An 18,860-nucleotide genomic window follows, 5' to 3' on the forward strand; every position below is an offset into this window, starting at 1 on the left:
CTCCGCGACATGAAGCTGAAGCTGAAGCGAACAAGTGACTGCTCTTCGTCCCATTGTACAGACAGACTTGCATCGGCAGATGTGTGTGACATGGGTCCCCTGTTCTCGACGGACAATGCGCTATCCATAGGCGGACACTTTTCAAGACACGTCAAACTCAAACTACTGATTAGATGAAAACAGTAGCACCAAAGTACAAATTTGGTTATATTTGGCAGTGTTCGTCTTGTCTTACATTCATGTTTGGAACTTGTGGTATTATCGAAATTTTGTAGTCTCATCGTCCAATCCCAGATAGAAAGGGAAAAGGATCACTAAACTCACGATTACCGACTCAGGATCATTTGGCATTGTCGAGCCCCGTTCATTATGGGCGATCGCTGTGGCTGTGCGTTCAATGGATCCAAATGGAAACAAAGGTGGAGCTAATATTTCAGCTTGGACATTTTGATTGTCCGCAAAAAGACAGAATTAGAATAACGAGTACGCGTATCTAGCTTTGCGATTAAGATTGATTCCATCATACATAACTCTAAGCCGTTTGTTGAGAGCATGGCGGAAGTTTGGCAATCGAGGTCAGCTTAAGAATGACATAATGCATAAATGCTTAAATATAATCACGTGCTTTCGCTCCCTATGACGCTACAACGCGTCGCCACGCGTTCATCATACCGTGTACTTCACCATTGACCTCACTCTTCGTTATGCCTCCTGCACCATCAGATGTAATAGAAATACCTGACGATGAAGGCACGTCCTCGGAGTCTGAGGGCCACACTTCATCCTTTACAAAAACCGCAGGAAAAAGAAAACACGACACTGAAGCTGACATTGAAGAGAAGGTAGAATGGACTGGAGACGAAGAAGATCTACCAGCAAAGCCCAAGAAGCGTCGTGGCGGGCGAAAGCCAACTCACAAAAGGAAAGGGGATGATGTACATGGAGAGGCCGAAGTACCCAAAGATGATTACGAACTCGCAGGTTTACCTGATTACCTGATCGAGCGACGGCGCAAGTTTGACACCAAGAGGAAACTTCACCACGATAATGCTCTTATGGTGCCTCCTGATTACTCGGGGATTCACTTCGAAGAAACTAGAAGACTCAGGGAGCTGGAAGAGCGACCCAGGTTCAGTGAAAGCAGTGGCATAAAACCTTCGAGACCGTACCAAGATATTGAGCTACCCCAATCAGCAGGTCTCATCCCAGCGTCGATCGCACAGTATCTTCGAGATTACCAAGTCGCTGGTGTCTCGTTTCTGCACAGGAAGTTTGTCTACCAAGAAGGCGGTATCCTGGGAGATGACATGGGTCTCGGAAAGACGGTGCAAGTTGCTGCGTTTCTAGCAGTTGCATTTGGCAAGACTGGCGACGAGCGTGACGCTAAGCGGCTGAGACAAATCCGACAATATCCCGACAGGTGGTATCCGAGAATATTGATTATTTGCCCCGGGTCTCTCATCGTGAACTGGAAGAACGAGTTGGATCGTTGGGGCTGGTGGCATACTGACCTGTTCCACGGATCCCATAAGGACGACGCATTGAGTACTGCCCGTGCAGGGCTAGTCGAAATCATGATCACCACTTATGACACATACAAGAACAGCCGAAGCTCAATCAACATGGTTCAATGGGACGCAGTGATTGCTGACGAATGTCACCGGCTGAAAGACAGATACTCAGAAACCACCAAGGCTCTCAATGAGATCAATGCGCTCTGTCGCCTGGGCCTCACTGGTACCGCGATCCAAAACCGATACGAAGAGCTCTGGACACTACTGGACTGGACTAACCCTGGTCACTTCGGGACTTTGGCAGAATGGACACAAAGAGTCACCAAGCCCCTGACTGTTGGCCAGTCTCACGATGCAACTAAAGCTCAGCTCAGCCTGGCAAGAACAACAGCTGATAAACTGGTCCACAACCTGCTACCACAGTATTTCCTTCGGCGAATGAAGTCCATCATAGCAAAGCAACTACCCAAGAAAACCGACAGAGTCGTCTTCTGTCCACTTACAGATCTCCAGAGGGAAGCATACGAGAACTTTTTGGAAAGCGCGGACATCGATCTCCTTCGCAGCCTTTCTGATCCCTGCTGTGGAGACAAGAAGAGAGGATGGTGCTGTGATCGCCTTCTTTCTAGCGGCGTGCGCTGGCAGAACATTGTTTTCCCCAGCATGATCGTGCTGCAAAAGATGGCAAATCATCTTACTCTCCTTGTGCCACAAACCACCGACTTGGAGGGGAAACACGAGTCAGATTTAAACACTCTTCGAACTTGCTTGCCCGAGGACTGGAAGTATGTCTACGATAACCGGGATCGGATTAAGAATCTTGTTAATCCCGAGTTTTGTGGAAAATGGAAAGTTCTGAAGAAGTTGCTCAAATTCTGGCACTCAAATGGAGACAAGGTCCTTGTCTTCTCTCACAGTGTGCGACTTCTTCGTATCCTCCAGCATCTATTCACCAATACGAGCTACACTGTTAGCTATCTGGATGGCTCCCTGAGTTATGAACAACGCCAGGAAGTTGTTGACACATTCAACTCCGACCCGACGCAGTTTGTCTTCCTCATTTCGACCAAAGCTGGCGGCGTGGGACTCAACATCACATCTGCGAATAAAGTCGTTATTGTTGATCCTCACTGGAATCCGTCTTATGACCTTCAAGCCCAGGATCGAGCCTATCGTATCGGCCAGACTCGCGATGTCGAGGTTTTCCGCCTTATATCGCTCGGGACAGTCGAGGAGATTGTGTACGCGCGTCAGATTTATAAACAGCAGCAAGCAAACATTGGCTACACTGCATCGTCTGAACGTCGCTACTTCAAGGGTGTCCAACAGGACACTGATCGAAAGGGTGAAATATTTGGTCTTGCCAACATCTTTACCTACCATAACGATAGTGGTTTATTGCAGGAAATTGTGAACAAGACAAATATTGCCGAAGCAAAAGCGGGCGTGCATCTTGTGGATGTCAACATGGAGCAGGCGGCCAAGGATGGAGAGGACCTTGCGGTGGTGAAGAATGAAGAAACTGATGCTGAAGATGGTGGTATGAGTCAGCTTGCCACTCTGCTCACAGCAGAGAATCAGCAACGAATGATTGAATCCAAAAAGGCCAAAAAGCCAAAGAGCGACGCGATCCAAGCGATCCTCACTTCTGCGGGTGTCGAGTATACACACGACAATAGTGAGGTGATTGGAACGTCCAAAGTCGAGGAGCAACTCTCACGACGGGCTGTCATGACGACATACTCATCTGGAGATGTTGATGGACAGAGCGCCCTTTTCGCGGACAGCGATGACGAACAAGGGGACGGCCTACACAGCATGTACAACCCCCCTGAAGAAGTAATGCTCCGACATTTCTGCGAAATGGCTAGAGAGTTTGGCTTCAGGAATGCAACAGACTTTGCGCTTGTTGTGGAGAGTTGGAGTCAAGAGGCAAGGAGAAATTGTCTAGACACTTTTTATAAGAGGAGGGCTGCGAAGCTTATACAAGAAGGCATCATCAAGGAGGAGGATGTGAAAGACACTGCTCAGGTGGACACTAAGCACGACATCGATGCCAAAGAAGAGGTCAAGGATGAGAAGAAGGATGTTGGGCTGATCCTGAAAGGGGAAGGCGTCAAAAAAGATGACACCAAACATGCTTCGGTGAAGACGGAGACTACAAAACTGGAGGCCGTTGACACCAAGATGGAGGGTGAGAAGAAGATCAAGACTGAGGCTCAGGGGTCGAGTATAAGAACCTCGATATTCCTCTCAGATGACGATGATGATGACGAGCTGTGACGGGTGTTGGCGCACCGATTTGATACCCATAATGCATAACTCTTGTTTTGATTCCCAGCCGCGACATGGTCCCGGTAGTCGTGAAATATTATGGACACCCGCTTATTTGGTTAATGTTCCAACAACATGGGGAAGGATGCCAAATCTTGCCTCTCCTTCAGGCTGTGCTAGGTCAATCTTCTCCCATGGCCCGGCTTCTCTTAACGATTTCCCCGTCGATCGGCAAATGCGGCACGACCCCATGACCTGTGACCACACAAGACCAGTAACCCCTATCGTTATCAGCAATTGCTTTTCTGGGGTGGATGACTGACTCACATTGATAGGCACGCAAGAGGACGCCCCTGTTCTCATTGATGCGAACATGCTCATAGGCATACCATCGACCGCCTTTCTTGAGACTCTGATACAGAAGCTTGATGTTCTTGTCAGGCTCAGGAATACTGCAGAGACACAAAATTGTGACGATGCAATCGACACTCTCCGGCTCAATGCGCCCATCCCACGCCTCCGGATCGTTGAGAGATTCAATGCCCACGGGGACAACCTCATAAATACCATCAAGCCCAATCTCCTTCACTCGTTGTCGCAGGGTTGCCGCAGACTTGGGATTTGGCTCAATGCCATACACGCGAGTCAAACCGTTGCCTCCTTTTCTTCGCCTCAATTCTCCATCAACACCTCCTTGGTTGTTCACTCCAACGTTGACTTTGGCAAACACATCCGCCCACATTCCGGTTCCCGCACCGATCTCAAGAACAACGCCGTTAATGGGCTCTCCAACAACTTCGTCTCCCATATGGCCATTTCTCACACGGCCTTCGAGTAATGGAATGACACGGCTCTCGGCATTGGCTTTTACCTGCGGCCCGATGAACGCCCAGAAGTTGCCGAACCAAACATCCTTGAAGCGGGATGGCGAGAACAATGTTCGGAAGTCCTTGTTTCTGATAACCTCGAGAAGAGTGCCGGGAAGGAAACGCATGGCGATTCCCATGAAAAGATAGGGGCCAGTGAGGCACTCTATGAGCTCCTTGAGGGTTGAAAGAACTGCCATGAGGGGCAATGAGTCACAGTGATCTAAGCACGGAGACCGTGAGACATGCGTATACGTGTGCTATATAAGGAAGAAGAATTGCTTTATATAGAGTAGGATGGGGGACTTTTGACTTAGACGCCAGCAGGGGACTCGGCTCATTTTGTAAGTTCTCCGCCTCCCGGATACGGAGCCGAGCGGGGCCGAAGGCACCCAACAGCAATCATGATTGTCACTGTATCGTTCTTAGTATATGAATTGTGTGGTGTAGCATGATCTTGTTTCTGCAGAGTGTGGGTGTACTGTTGCAGATGCTGATCCTGGGAACACACCTCCTAAACAGAATTATGGTCCTGGCTTATCTTATACCCAACTATCTTAACCAACCTCTATTTGAGATTTGAGCTGCCGACACAATTATTCTTATCCAAGAAGATCTCTGAACAATGGCTCAGGGCTTGCCCTCATGTCGTTCATGACGCCATCCATGTAAGATTTTGGTTGATCGAAGGGGACTATCAAGGCAGAAAATCGGAAAACATTGTCTGGAACACCAAAAAGGAGCTGCCCATGTCATCTGCCACAATTGTACGTCCCATACAACAAAAACACTGCGTCAAGATTTGGCCAAAAGTCTGTTATTGCAAATAGAGCCATTCTCAAACTTTTGAACCATCATGGTGTAATCCTCCAATGAAGAACACATACAAAGACGCCCAAACTCCCAATTGCCCATGCATTCGCCTCCCCTCCCCTTTCCACCTTGTGCCATCCAAATAGCCACATCATAGCAATTCAAAATCGTCTAGCTGGTCACGGTACTTCATGATGTTCCTCTTGATCTTGCTGCCCACAGTCCATGTCACAAAGTCCTCCATGCCTCTAGTGACCAAGTACGCAGGATCCGTGACTGTTTCTGTGCCCACACGTACATGGCCCTGCTCAATCATCTTCGTAGCCGCTTGCACAGTCTCAGCCATGCGCAGTCTTGTCATCAGCACAGGCAAGCGACGGCGCGCGAAAGCGCTGACGGTAACGCTGTTCTCGACAGCAGAGAGCTTAGAGGCGCTTGAAAGGACGCCCATGTCGTAAAGCTTATTGAGGAGGAGTTCTTCGTGCTTGCGGCGTGTTGCATTCTCGGGAGGGAGGAGGGAAAGGCGATGGGCGAGTTGGCGCAGGGACTGCGATTGTCAGTACAATGAATGTGCGCCTGAGATTGAAGTGGCCTAGACTTACACCGCAAAGACGGTTATACTTGTGATAGTCCTCGGGCTTCTGGATCATGTACCGTCGCATGACGGCCTTGTCGCGATGGCCATTGTCGGATTTGTATGTGATGAAGTCTGTCTTTCGGAGGAGCTTCTGCTCATGATGCTTGAGTTTTCGGACCATGATCGCGGTATTTGTTCGCCTCCAAGTACTAAACACTCCGTATTCCTCGCTTGATGGGTTTTTAATGTGTCGGCGCAGTTGTTGGTAGAGGGGATCGTTGCTGTCCCGCGATATAAAAGTTCAAGGTTGGATGAGAAAACGATAAAATCTGGGTGGAGTCGCGGAATCTGCCCCGCCGCATTCCGCTTGGTCGAAAAACCTCCAACGGTCGAACATCACCAAAATCCGCTCTAGAGCCTCTCAACCGCCAATTCGACCGGCGGCTTCAATTGCGACCGCTAAAAAATGTCCCCTCAACTACCAACGGCCTCGACGGCCTCGAAAATTGCGCGCAGCGTCTTCCGTCCCTTTTCCACCACAGCAGCTACTGCAGCTCCCGGCCGACAACCCCCCTCCGGTGGACACGCCAGTCGGCTTGCTAGTCTAAATGCCAGCAACAGCAAGGGGCCAGTTGGTCGAGGAGGTCGAGGAGATGCTGCTGCAAGGCTCCTAGAGAGATTTAAGACGCGGACAAACTCGTACACTATGGAAAAGACGGCGCAGATGGAGTTCCTCAAGAACCAGAAGATGTCAAACGACTTCCTCAAGCAGATGCCCAGGCGATGGGAGGCTGGTGACGTCTACTCGCCGCATGATTTGAGTCCCGTCGAGATGCAGAAGTGGAGGAAGAAGACTGTGCGGAACAACGATGTTATCGATGCTCTTGGAATCAGCCCTCTTGATATGTACAAGGTGTGTTCATATCGCTCATCAATTGTTATGCATACTAACATTTCGTCTAGAACTTCTCTCTCATCGAGCACTTCACATCAACCTCTGGAATGATCAACCACTCCAACCTCACACGTCTTCGGCCCGTCAACCAGCGCAAGGTGGCCAAGATGGTTCGCCGAGTACAAGGCATGGGTATCTACCCCAGCGTGCACGCTCACCCTGAGATGCTTCGAGACCAATTCTTCTCGCGCCACAAGTAGACCAGTCGTATATAGAAAGGGAAAAACGACTTGTTCTGTGCCGGCGTTTATGTTGTCTGGGATGATTGATGTCATGGTCATTATTTTTTGGTCATATGTATAACAGCCTCAACCTCTATGTAACATATTGATACAATTGTCTACATCCAAACATCTCTTCGTTTTATGCAAAATCTTTGTGATACACTCAAGCTCTTATTACTCTGTTGAGCTTGTATTGGCACAGCGAGTCTTTATTGAGTCGCTTACCCTTGGACTCGAGGCTAGCCCATGCTTCAGGATACCTCGCTTGAGCCCAGCTCTTGAAATTCGATTGCAGCGTCTGCCCTGGTAAAGCATTGAAAGCAATTCCCAGTCTAGTTCATGTTAGCGATCTGTTATATCAGTAGGAGGATGGTAATGGAGCTCACGTCATTGCATCTGGTTCGCCCGCAGTCGCCAAGCTCATTCGCATAATAAGGTCTTTAACCCCCGCCTCCTCTCCACTGCCAGCAACAGCACCAACATATGCGTTGTATACTGCCGGTGGCACATCAACGTCCATGCTCTTTATCCGCTTCCAGATGATGTGTGCGTGGCTTGCACCATTCGGCGTACGCTCAAGAGCCCAGAATACAGCTTCTAAACTGGCATAAGAAGGTCCTTCTTGGGAGGCTGTGATCGCTTGCCAAAAGTCCATTGCCTGGGTAGTCTTTCCGCAAGCCGCATGAGCTAATAGGAGAGAGGTATAGAGCTGGGTGTTGGGCTCAACTGTTGTATCCATCTTGAGCATGTTGTGAACGATGTCCAGAGGCTCTTCATCAGGACATCGTGATAAACCCTCAAAACATGATATATATGTCTCACGCTTGGGGTGGTAGTCGCTATTTCGGTGCTGTCGCATGTGGCCAAAGACATGGGATGCCATGTCTGGACGTTTTCGCTCAAAAAAGGCCTCCATCAGCTGTACACGGTGCTCAAAGCTAAGATCCTGGAAGAACTGCCGTAAAATCTGATACCCATTCCATGCTCGTGAAGTGCTGGTTTCGCGATTCACACAGAATTGGGTGAATGCATCTTGAATGACCTCTCGCTCCGCTGCGCTGAATTGGAACGAGTGGACGGATAATATGTCCATAACCTCGTAGTGCTGCTCGTTCTCTAAGAATCGGATACACAGCGAAGCAACTGTCTCTGGCTCAAGGAGCACCTGGTTCTCCTCACACATCTCGATAATCTCTCCGATGATCTTGAAATTTGGTGTCGATTGCGTCGTGAGAGTCATCATATACTCGTTTACAAGTCGACCGAAATCCCACCAGAGATCAGGTTGAACATGCCAGGGCTCGTGGTGTGTGACTTTCTTGTATGCTGCATGAACTCCTGGCAGATAGCCTGCATGAAGCCGCATCTCCATAAGGATGAGGTGAGATTCGCCGTCCAGCGGGAGACCCTTGTCTGTAGCAAGCGAGAGAATCTCCTCAGTTAGTAACGAGTCGTTCATTCCCAGAGCAGCTCGGAGAAGACTGTTAATGGTGGATGTGGTGGTCTTGATAGCTTCCTGAGAACTGTCCATGTGGGATATCATCTTTTCCACCTCTGGTAAGCCTTTACCAATGATGAGAATCGCCTGCAACAAGCTATCCCAGTAATGCTGCTCCGGCTTCTCGTTGAGTTTGTTGCCGATCTCAAGGAAAAAAGGGATCGCCCATTCTTGCAGGTTGTTGCGGGCAGCAAAAGAAGCGACCAAGGGTATAATCTTGTTTGACGGACTTCCTGATGAGAGTGGTTTCTCGAACCATTGCTTTGTCTCGGAGACTCGGTTATTCTGGGCATAATAAGTGACTAGCACGCGCTGAAGGTGCTTGTCATAGGGATAGCCGCTCTTCTCGGTATAATTGATCAGCTCGACAAGGTCCTCTTCACGGCCGTCCCTGGCAAGTCCATCCGCCAAGGATAATACCGGATTTTTCGTCTTCTTCCTGCAGAATTCCATCACATCGTTCCATTTTGCGTAGGCAATCTCGAGAGCTTCTTTCGACCCACCAAAGGTGCATAGTACAGTGAGGTACTGTGACCATAGTGTACCACTAGTCACCCAGTTTGGCGTCTGCACCTTCGGGTTATTGATAGCGGACCAAAGGGTTCTGGCGAAATCTAAATGATGTTCGGTTCTCTCGCGAGGCCGGAGGCTCTCGAGAGCAGTGAGTGCCTTCAGAATATCCCATATCTCAATCTTGGCCTGGGTCGGAAATTCGCGTTCTTTAACAAGATATTCGAGGAGTCGACGGCATTGCATCGCTTGTGTACCGTTCAATGCCATTCGACTAGACAGCTTTCCTTCGAAGAAAGATTTCCATGCCTGGATAAGCTCTTCTGTGGGCGGCGGCCGTAAGTTGTCGAGCATGCGACTCCTCCAAATCATAATCTTCTGCCATCCTGGTTCGAATTCGGGTTGGCGAATCTCGCGGGGAGCTTTGGCGAACAGGCCGTCGAGGAAGAACCGTCTTGAGAAACCATTGTTGATTGCTATAGGTGCACATCTTCGTCGAAGGGGGGCCGAATAGACGGCGCAAGACGGGGATCGGACTTGTTGGATAAGGACCCGTCGAGCATGGCGGGCCAATTGCGCCCTCATAATGGAATTAGTCTATGAGGAGGAGAGTCTGAGGGAGTTAGCCGTTGCTCATTGCCGATGATATCTTTTATTCCTACAAAAGCATGTTTGAAACGGCACATTCGCAAATGGTAGCGGGAATGGACTCGGCAATTGGGAAGCTCAAAATCCGATCGCGACACTGAGATTTTGGAGTTGAAGGCGGATTATCAGCCACCGATATTTATCCGATATTTAAAGACATGGAAATATACCCCCACCTCAAATACATTATTCAAGACATGCTCTTCACAAGAGCGTCTCTTGTTGTGTTTCTAAATTCAATGGGTTTTCTTAATGGGAAGATTGATTACAGTAGCCATATAGGCTCAAACTTGTTCAGATTCGTGGGAGCTCGACCTCTGGTCATTGTCTATGCAACATTTTAAGTTTTGAGGGCATCCAGCACATAGGTTGTGATACCCAGCGAGTCACTGCGAGTTCCATGATGGATCCTTGGATCCAACTGTAGCCCAGACTTGATAAGATAACATCCTGTTGTTCTGGTCAGTTCAATGGACATATAGTTCTACCCGGGCCTAAGTCCGATGATGCTCTGGACCAAAGCACGACCGTGGATCTACGTCATGAAGCTAACCCTGATGAGTAGCTTATATGTAAGAGCTTCAACTCCTTCAACTCCTTTCGTTATCACGGCATCGTGATCGTCGGTCAAAGGCTGAAACGCATGTACAGTATTATTAATCCACCAATGCCTTGTCCTAGCCCGTAAACAAATTTCTCGGATGATGATCCGATTGTTTAAACTCTCATGGCGCTCATTTGGCTGTAACTGCCTACTATCTACCGAAATCATACCCCGCCCGAAGCCGCAGACGTTGGTGGGGTGCTATGATGAGCTGTAGGTCGCGGAAAGGCACGACAATAAAGAGCTGGAGTTTAAGAGTCACATCTCCGAAACAAATCCTTTCCGAGGATCTATAAAGAGCTTGACCCCTCCATCTTTCATTTGCTTGTAGTCTTAAATTAAATTCAAACACCAACAAACACCATCAACCGTCGCAATGCCTCTCGTAACCCAGAACGTCAAGCCTCGTGTTATCCTGGGTCTAATGACCTTTGGACCCCCTGGTAGTGAACAGCTCGACGCGCGTATCTTTGACCCTGAAACTTACAACAAGGCTCTTGACCTCTTTCAAAGTAAGGGCTACAACGAAGTCGACACTGCCCGCATCTATGTTGGCGGCAAACAGGAGGGCTGGACCGGCTCGCAGACCAACTGGAAAGAGAGAGGACTTACAGTCGACACAAAGGTCAAGTATCCCGCCCAACCTGGCGAGAATACATACGACAAGGTCATCGAGTCGGTTGAGACCAGTCTGAAGGAGCTGGGAACTGACTGCATCGATGTAAGTGGCATCTCCCGATAAGCTTAGTTGCATGCACTAACATGCCCATTAGCTGCTCTACCTCCATCGTCCTGACCGCGGCACTCCTTTCCAAGAAACCCTCGGGGCTATCAACAAGCTACACAAGGATGGAAAGTTTGTCAGGTTCGGCATCAGCAACTTCACCGCGTACGAGGTCGCAGAAGTTGTCATGATTTGCAAGTACAACAACTGGGTCCGGCCCACGGTCTACCAGGGCATGTACAACTGCCTCACCCGTTCTATTGAGGCAGAGCTCTTTGTAGCATGCAGGAGATACGGCCTCGATATAGTCGTGTATAACCCAATCGCTGGTGGTCTTCTTTCTGGCAAGATCAAGTCAATGGACATCAAGCCCGAGAGTGGCCGTTTCTCTGATCAGAGCAAGATTGGTACCGCATATCGTCAGCGATACTTCAGAGAGAGCACATTCAAGGCTCTGAAGGCTATCGAGGAAGCGACCGAGAAGAATGGACTGAGCATGCTTGAAACAGCGTTGCGATGGATAATCCACCACTCCGGACTAAAGGTCACAAATGGCAACGATGGAATTATCATTGGTATGTCCAACATCCAGCAGCTCGAGCAGAACCTTGAGCTCGTTGAAAAGGGACCTCTGCCCGACGAGGTGGTAAAGGCACTTGACCAGGCGTGGCTGTATTCCAAGGCAGATACAGCCAACTACTGGCACGGGGATTTGGAGTATACATATGATGTGCACGAGGCTCTGTTTGGTGCGTCGGCCAAGTAAAATAGCAATAGGCAGAAGTAATACAGAGCTTGGCATAAAATACCTACATACCTAGGTACATAGGTAGACACCGGAATATAAACTCACGTGCTGCCAGTCATTTCTGTTGGTGGCATGGTGATACCGCTCACAAAGGTTGTCTTTTGGTTTTGGGGGCGCGTGGAGAGAATGCGGAGGGCACATGACCGAAGGCGTCATTGGTTTGCAGGACAAGATAAGAGTAAGGTAAGCATCTAATGCAATCAGATCTTACAGACAGGTCAAAACCTGTTGTAGGTAACAAAGTAGGAGTGTCCTTTTGTACCACGCATAAGCTTATTCCCGCACGTGGGAGCAGAGAGTTGAATTTCAGTTGCGAGTGAACACTTTCAACGGTTAACGGTAACTTATTCGCCGTAACCTTTCTCCTGTAACCGCGATAACCTCACTACCTCACTGAGTCGCTAGCAACAAACTCGCCGACCAACAGCCATGATTCTACCTAAAGAATCACCTCATGGTTTAATATTCTTAGCCTGTCCTCCAGTGGATTCCAGGTTCAACAATGACGAACCCCCCTGCCCCGTGCCATCACAACTCCCCGCGCTGTTGGTCCCCTGCGCTACAGCGGAGTAAGCCCCCTGCAAAATCGGGGTCTCGAGACCCGCTTGTCTCCACCCAGGACCATCCATGGCTGTTTTTCAACACCACCTTTACATACCACGGATCCAATACCACGCCTCGATTTGCCAAAAAGACCAAACCCGGTGCAGCCCCAAAATCAGCTAAGCCGTTTCACTCCTTTATCGCACCCCTCGCCTATTGTATTCGTAATTTTGTCGAGGTTTTTTTATTATTATCTGCAAGTACCCCTTCCCTTCCCTCTCCCTTCATGCCTCGGCGTGATACCGGTGACCAAGAAGTCCGCCTTCTGCAAGGTCACAATCGATCGTCTACAGACTCCGATTCCTCAACATCATCTAGCGACGATACCACATGCGAACCAGGTCCATCTTCGACTGCCAGACCAAACGTTGTTGGCGCCCGTGGCACCGCCGACCATCCGAGCGACGCTTCCGATCTTGACACGAAGCGCTACGATCCTAAGAATACAAAGATCCATAGTGACAGCGAGTGGTTGGAATTGGACAATATGGATCCCAATGACCTTCGCCGTCCAAATTACCATCGTCATGGCGATGGTAAATCCGGCACTCCTCTCCTTTACAAGGAGGATGACCCAGAACGCGGCCGCGCTGGTTACTCTCCTCCTAATGACGGATCAAAGGGGTCAAGGGAGTCCAGCGAAGATGATCTCCCATATCATCCCAGAGAATCAATGGGAAGACCAGGTCTCAGTCGGCGATCAACGATGCGCAGTCGAAGCCCCCAAACTGCCGCCGCTGCTGCCGAAGATTCGACCAAGAAGAGGTACACGTACGCAGGATTCTTCCTCATTATCAGTCTGATCGCATTCTGCGTCCAGACAGAACTGAGCGCATACATCCAACACGACCTTGGCTGGGACAAGGCTTACTGTATGATGTACTTTACCCACGGTTCTTGGATTGTGTTATGGCCAGTTCAGCTCCTTATTCTGCGCTTCCAGAAGCGTGATGTACCATGGCCAGTATTCTGGAAGCGACATAAGCAGCAATTGCGCACAACCGCCATTATGATCGAAAAGCAGACCCTGGATGTGTTCCATATATCGATTCAACATCGCGCGAGACCCGTTCGCTATTTTGTTCGATTCACTGCCATCATTACCTGCTCACTGACCGTCGCTGGTTTGAGTTGGTACATTGCCGTTAGTCTGACAACGCCATCGGATCTGACGGCCATTTACAATTGCTCCGCCTTCTTCGCATACGTATTTTCCGTTCCACTTCTTCGCGAGCCCCTTCGACTCGACAAGTCGGTTGCTGTTCTGATCGCCATTGGCGGTGTCCTCGTCGTTGCTTATGGTGACACCAAGGAAGGAGGCGAGAGTGTTGAGGCCGGAAACCGATTCCTTGGCAATCTCGTCATTGGCGTTGGCTCAGTTCTGTATGGTCTGTACGAGGTTTTGTACAAGCGCTATGCTTGCCCACCCGAGGGCTGTTCGCCTGGTAGAGGTATGATCTTTGCCAACACCTTTGGTTCTTTGATTGGGCTCTTCACTCTCACGGTGCTCTGGCTTCCTCTCCCAATTCTCGACTGGCTCAACATTGAAAAGTTCGAGATCCCAGCTGCTTCTACCTGCTGGCTCATTCTCCTCGCGGTGCTTTCCAATGCCACTTTCAGCGGCTCATTCCTCGTTCTTATCTCGCTGACTTCGCCTGTCCTGTCATCGGTGGCTGCGCTGCTCACCATCTTCATTGTTGCCATTGTGGATTGGATGATTACCGGAGAGCCTCTGAGCTTTGCCGCCATTGTCGGAGGCGCCATGATCATCGTCGCATTCTTGGGCTTGACTTGGAGCACGTATCGAGAGATGAAGGAGCATGCAGCGATGGAGCCTGTTCCAGACTTTTCGGACAGCGACAAGGATGGCGACATCGGTAGTGACGAAGATTAGACTTTGTGTATTCAAGATGGCGTTTTGGGTTTCATGGGATGGCTAGGGACTAGGTTCCGGCGGTGTGTCTATTATGTACAGGCTCGACCAGCTCCTTTGTGCATTTAGAGGCGTTTGTGTTTGGATTTAGGGTTTATCTACAAGAAGCCTAGGAGGCTGAAGATTCAATAAGGATCCTGCTACTTGGATCAGGATAGTCGTGGATGAGTGATAGATTTCATATTCTGCCAAGATAGAGCATCATGTAGATAAATGATGATTAAAGCCATCCGTGTCATTGTTCTTATCTTTTGAATCCCTTCCTTTGTGGCTGAATTGAAACCCAGATTCTATGGGCTTATTGGAATTCGGGCAATATTCTAACAGTGCCAATGAGTTTGCAAGGCAATTGGAATTGTTTCATATCCCGTAAACTTAGGTACTATAAGATACTGCCCTCTTAATTATAAACTTGACCTCTGTCAGTCTTCCGGTCGCGTGCTTATCACTCTTCCGCCATAGTTTGTTCATCACTACTTTGAATATCATCCTTGACAAAAACACCCTCGCTATCTTCTCTCCACCCATTTGATCCATTTATATGGCCATCATAAGTATTCATCTTCCATACTCCTTCTGCGGGTGTGTCACCCGTCTCGAACACCTTCAGCTTCTGCCAGCCCGGCTGAGGAACAGTTTGCAGCAACTGACGCACAAGCAATGCGTATGACGTGTCGCACTCGAGCCACAAGTCGGAAAGATTCACCCGTGAAAGACTACTGCTCTCCCAGAAATCACGATTCTTGGGCATCAGCTGTACATAGAGATGCTCCACGGGCGGGCAATTGGGGATGAGATGGTCAGAAATATGGTGAGAAAGGGGGAATGTGGCGATGTAGGACAATGAATGAAGGTTTGCACATAGAGCATCGAAAGAAGGATCCGAAGAGTCAAATATTGCAGGAAGAAGAGTAGCTGCTGAGTAGTGAAAGAATTCGTAGGTTGAATAGACTGGGGCGAAGGATCCTTCATTGACGAGGACTGAGCTCCAGTCTCTGATATGGAACAAGTCACAGGGGATGCGATTCATTGGTCCTGGAATATGCGAAGGCAGGACCTGTACTCTTTTAGACTCGGCAATACTTCGCGATGGTCGTGACAATGATAGAACATAGTAGGTGCTGTTGAAAGCCCAGTGACTCGACAAATCGACAGTTCGGCTCAAGAGCGAAGCGAGAATGTCTATTGAGCTGATCATGGTGATTCTCAAGGGATCAATGACATCAAAGATAGTATGCCAAAGCCAGTTGTTATCCCAAAAACACCGCGCTCTGTCTTCCTCAGTCCTTGTGTCACTACCCTCGGCGTCTCGGTCTTCTTGATTCAGAACAGACCATAACAAATTCCAGGACATAGGCGTCTCTGGCTGTTGAGATACAGGAGGCAGAATACCCCAGAATTGGCCATCCGGATAACGATTCTGGCCTGATCCGAGAGGAAGATCGATCAGGATAGTGAAGTGGTCAACGGAGGATGAAAGGTTGTTTCTTCGAATGAAATCCAGGAGCTCAATTTGTGATGCGATATCTTGTGCGACTGGCTTGTGAAATCGCCAAAACGGCCAAACAACATAACGAAAGAGTATTTTCATCACAGAACTTCTCCAGAGACGACATACCAGCGAAGCGTTCTTGAGGGGTGTATTTGGACCGGATGATACCGGCCTGGTGAGCTTTGCAGGGTCAAAGTAAATGCGTCTTTGTAAATCAGATTCGGAGTCAAGGGAGCTCAGGATGTGAGCGACGAGCTCGTTTGGAAGATTCTGCATGTTTAGCGAAGCCATGGTTCAGTCCTGAAAGTGATTTGTTTGATTGCGGCCAAAACGAAAACAAAAAAACAGGTTGGAGTTGCATTTTGGAGAGTCGGGAGTTTGCAAGTCGTTGTTTAGAAGGAGTACGACGATCCGACGACGGACTAGGATTACCCCACGTCACGTCACTAATAACTTCGGATACAGTGCATCAACTCGGATTCGCTTAGATGTCCCGGGAATAATGATGATTTGATTGGGTGTTTGTAGATCGAGACTAGGTGTGCATCTGAAGAATTCTGTAAGTCTGTAACTCGAGTGCAACTTGTGAGCTGAGCTGAGCTAGCCTATGAGAAGACTTATTGGAGACTTGTAAAACAAATATACATACATCAGTGTTGATAATCCGCATATGCTGTTTCATTTTCATGCAAGGATCCAAACGGATACTAGCGTTCGTTGGACGTATCAAGTGTTTGTAAGTGACTACAAGGAATTGTTTACCTATGCCCTCCGCTCCCTACGGCTACCAGAATACAAACAGCGGACTGTGCAACACTAAGCGCCTTTTTGGAGCTTGTTTATTGCAAGTATCCGCTTTTCTTTTACCTTGGGTGCCCTGTCACTTCAAACTGTTCTGACGATGATTTGTCTTGTGAACATGCAAGAGACATTAGATTTCCTATGGTAAGGTAAGGTGTATTACTCAAAAGTATCATTCGAGAACTCACATAGATTATAAGAGTCTGATAGTATATTGTTACTTCGCTTTACCCCTTTTTGTCAAATCGAGTCCTTGGTGTATGAGCCACAGCGCATCGGGACATCAATGCTGTGCTCTTGCGGTCCGTGTACGCTACAAACGAGTATATCAACATACAAATTGACATTAGATGTTTATAGCTGCGTGGAGAGGTGAGTTGCCTGATTTGAAAAACAGATGCTTAGGATAAGAGACTCTTGATCTCGTCCGTCCTGACCCCCAGCAACTTCAGCAACTTGTCATGCAGAAACATAAAGGTGACTCAACTCCATTACACACTTGATGAATTTTATAAAACTTAGGATATCCTTTACGAGACTACCTAAGGATATTTATGATAATGTGGGCAAGGGAAGCTGATTTTCCTCAAAGAATTTGCTCCTTCCGTTTGGACCGTTTATTGTTTTCTCTCCTTGCCTGGTAGGTTCCTCCGATTGCCAGCCCTTGACAGGTACATGACAGTGTCACTCTTAGGTTGCTGCCTCAAAGTCTGCCATAAATGCTCTTCCTTTAAATGACTAGGCAATCTCTCACTTCCCTGCCTACCATACCCATCTCTTTTACCAACACTCAAAATGGGTGCGATTGTCGAGGACAGCCTAGATTCCTTGCTGGCAGGGGATCTTTCTGATTTCACACAGAAAAGAGCTGCTATCCTCGAGCCGGCCTACAAATCGTATCTCATATCCACAGATTTTCGCCAAGACTCACCCCATCCCTCTTCAATATACCTGCTTCCATCATCCGAGGTTGTTGTCTTGATTTCGCGCTGCCCTGAGACTGAAGCAGCAACCGACCTGTACATCACCAAACTATCAGACACCTTTGCGGAGAACTTCATAGGATACTGCCCCGAAGAGAAATGTGTCGTGTTCAAGGGTGAGAGAGGGTTGATAGACGACTTCATAGACTTTATCGAGTCTGTCGCAGGTGAAAAAGAAGTCACGGTGGTCATGAAGGCCCCAGAACAAATTCGGATACCTCTTGGCGGACTAGAACAGGGCCTCGAGTATGAGGAATTTGTGGCTCGTGTCGAAATTCTCGAGTGCGCTCTATGGATTGGAAACTCGCCGAGCGGTATGTACTCTTCCTCTTCCTCTTCCTCTTCCCTGTGCAAGTAAAGAAGAGGCTCTCAGCACTGTGGAGTTAGAAGTACTCAGAGAAAGTGGCACTCAACTCACCCGTCATTTTCTTCACTTGTTCTTGACCCCCAAGACCGGGCCTCGATCTTCACGGTACCCCTTGAGCCTTGCAGATCCGTTAATACTCATATACTAACTTTGTTTGAAGAACAGGAAGAAGGTGGAATCCGGTTCACCAGAGTTGCTACAGACCCTAAACTTCCCGAGCCAGTCACATCCGATCGAATGCCAACGCCCGAATATGCTTCGGGTGCCTCATCTCCTTTATCAGACGCTCCACCATCTCCTTTGATCCATACTCCATCATCCCCTCTATCTGAACATCCCTCTGACATTGATGAAATTTCATTAAACAACTGGGACGACCTCGATGCATCATCGTCTTCTTCGTCCGAGGGTGTCGAGACCCCTCCCTCACGCCGGAAGTGGGAGTAAAGGCCGATGTCAAGCTCAGTTGGAACGAAACAGAAAGGCTGCCGAAAGAAATGAAATAGGATGATTAGGATTACACATGTACAAAATTAGCTACGGTAGGAGGGCCAGCTTAACGAGCTACTTTCAGGCGACTGTAACAGCTTGTCAGTCGGTTTTTTTTTTTTTTTTTGCAGAAAATCTGACCAAGGCGCAAACCACATGGCTAGGTTAGGGTCTCGA

At 48.7% G+C, this 18,860-nt stretch overlaps 9 protein-coding genes across 9 annotated transcripts; 5 read left to right on the plus strand and 4 right to left on the minus strand.

Annotated features, from left to right (window-relative positions):
- Window positions 1–704: 704 nt before the first annotated feature.
- On the plus strand, window positions 705–3,797 carry FPRO_07737 (uncharacterized protein; the record flags this gene model as incomplete). Its single annotated transcript, XM_031234174.1, has 1 exon — window positions 705–3,797. The coding sequence occupies one exon, from the start codon at window positions 705–707 to the stop codon at window positions 3,795–3,797; it is 3,093 nt and encodes a 1,030-aa protein (XP_031083937.1).
- A 102-nt stretch (window positions 3,798–3,899) lies between these two features.
- FPRO_07736 (uncharacterized protein) lies at window positions 3,900–4,854 on the minus strand (the record flags this gene model as incomplete). The annotated part of the gene is made up of 2 exons (XM_031234175.1): window positions 3,900–4,069; window positions 4,116–4,854. 2 exons carry the CDS (start codon window positions 4,852–4,854, stop codon window positions 3,900–3,902), a joined length of 909 nt encoding a protein of 302 aa, XP_031083938.1.
- A 764-nt stretch (window positions 4,855–5,618) lies between these two features.
- Window positions 5,619–6,225, minus strand: FPRO_07735 (putative IMP3 (component of the U3 small nucleolar ribonucleoprotein); the record flags this gene model as incomplete). Its single annotated transcript, XM_031234176.1, has 2 exons — window positions 5,619–6,014; window positions 6,070–6,225. 2 exons carry the CDS (start codon window positions 6,223–6,225, stop codon window positions 5,619–5,621), a joined length of 552 nt encoding a protein of 183 aa, XP_031083939.1.
- Window positions 6,226–6,510: 285 nt separating this feature from the next.
- Window positions 6,511–7,199, plus strand: FPRO_07734 (uncharacterized protein; the record flags this gene model as incomplete). The annotated part of the gene is made up of 2 exons (XM_031234177.1): window positions 6,511–6,957; window positions 7,008–7,199. 2 exons carry the CDS (start codon window positions 6,511–6,513, stop codon window positions 7,197–7,199), a joined length of 639 nt encoding a protein of 212 aa, XP_031083940.1.
- A 187-nt stretch (window positions 7,200–7,386) lies between these two features.
- On the minus strand, window positions 7,387–9,816 carry FPRO_07733 (uncharacterized protein; the record flags this gene model as incomplete). The annotated part of the gene is made up of 2 exons (XM_031234178.1): window positions 7,387–7,555; window positions 7,610–9,816. The coding sequence occupies 2 exons, from the start codon at window positions 9,814–9,816 to the stop codon at window positions 7,387–7,389; spliced, it is 2,376 nt and encodes a 791-aa protein (XP_031083941.1).
- Window positions 9,817–10,859: 1,043 nt separating this feature from the next.
- On the plus strand, window positions 10,860–11,973 carry FPRO_07732 (uncharacterized protein; the record flags this gene model as incomplete). The annotated part of the gene is made up of 2 exons (XM_031234179.1): window positions 10,860–11,204; window positions 11,257–11,973. 2 exons carry the CDS (start codon window positions 10,860–10,862, stop codon window positions 11,971–11,973), a joined length of 1,062 nt encoding a protein of 353 aa, XP_031083942.1.
- An 871-nt stretch (window positions 11,974–12,844) lies between these two features.
- On the plus strand, window positions 12,845–14,512 carry FPRO_07731 (uncharacterized protein; the record flags this gene model as incomplete). Its single annotated transcript, XM_031234180.1, has 1 exon — window positions 12,845–14,512. The coding sequence occupies one exon, from the start codon at window positions 12,845–12,847 to the stop codon at window positions 14,510–14,512; it is 1,668 nt and encodes a 555-aa protein (XP_031083943.1).
- Window positions 14,513–14,996: 484 nt separating this feature from the next.
- Window positions 14,997–16,334, minus strand: FPRO_07730 (uncharacterized protein; the record flags this gene model as incomplete). Its single annotated transcript, XM_031234181.1, has 1 exon — window positions 14,997–16,334. The coding sequence occupies one exon, from the start codon at window positions 16,332–16,334 to the stop codon at window positions 14,997–14,999; it is 1,338 nt and encodes a 445-aa protein (XP_031083944.1).
- A 1,305-nt stretch (window positions 16,335–17,639) lies between these two features.
- On the plus strand, window positions 17,640–18,641 carry FPRO_07729 (uncharacterized protein; the record flags this gene model as incomplete). Its single annotated transcript, XM_031234182.1, has 2 exons — window positions 17,640–18,141; window positions 18,355–18,641. The coding sequence occupies 2 exons, from the start codon at window positions 17,640–17,642 to the stop codon at window positions 18,639–18,641; spliced, it is 789 nt and encodes a 262-aa protein (XP_031083945.1).
- Window positions 18,642–18,860: the final 219 nt, after the last annotated feature.

Source organism: Fusarium proliferatum (genome assembly GCF_900067095.1).
Source record: "Fusarium proliferatum ET1 genome assembly, contig: FPRO_scaffold007, whole genome shotgun sequence".
NCBI lineage: Eukaryota > Fungi > Ascomycota > Sordariomycetes > Hypocreales > Nectriaceae > Fusarium > Fusarium proliferatum.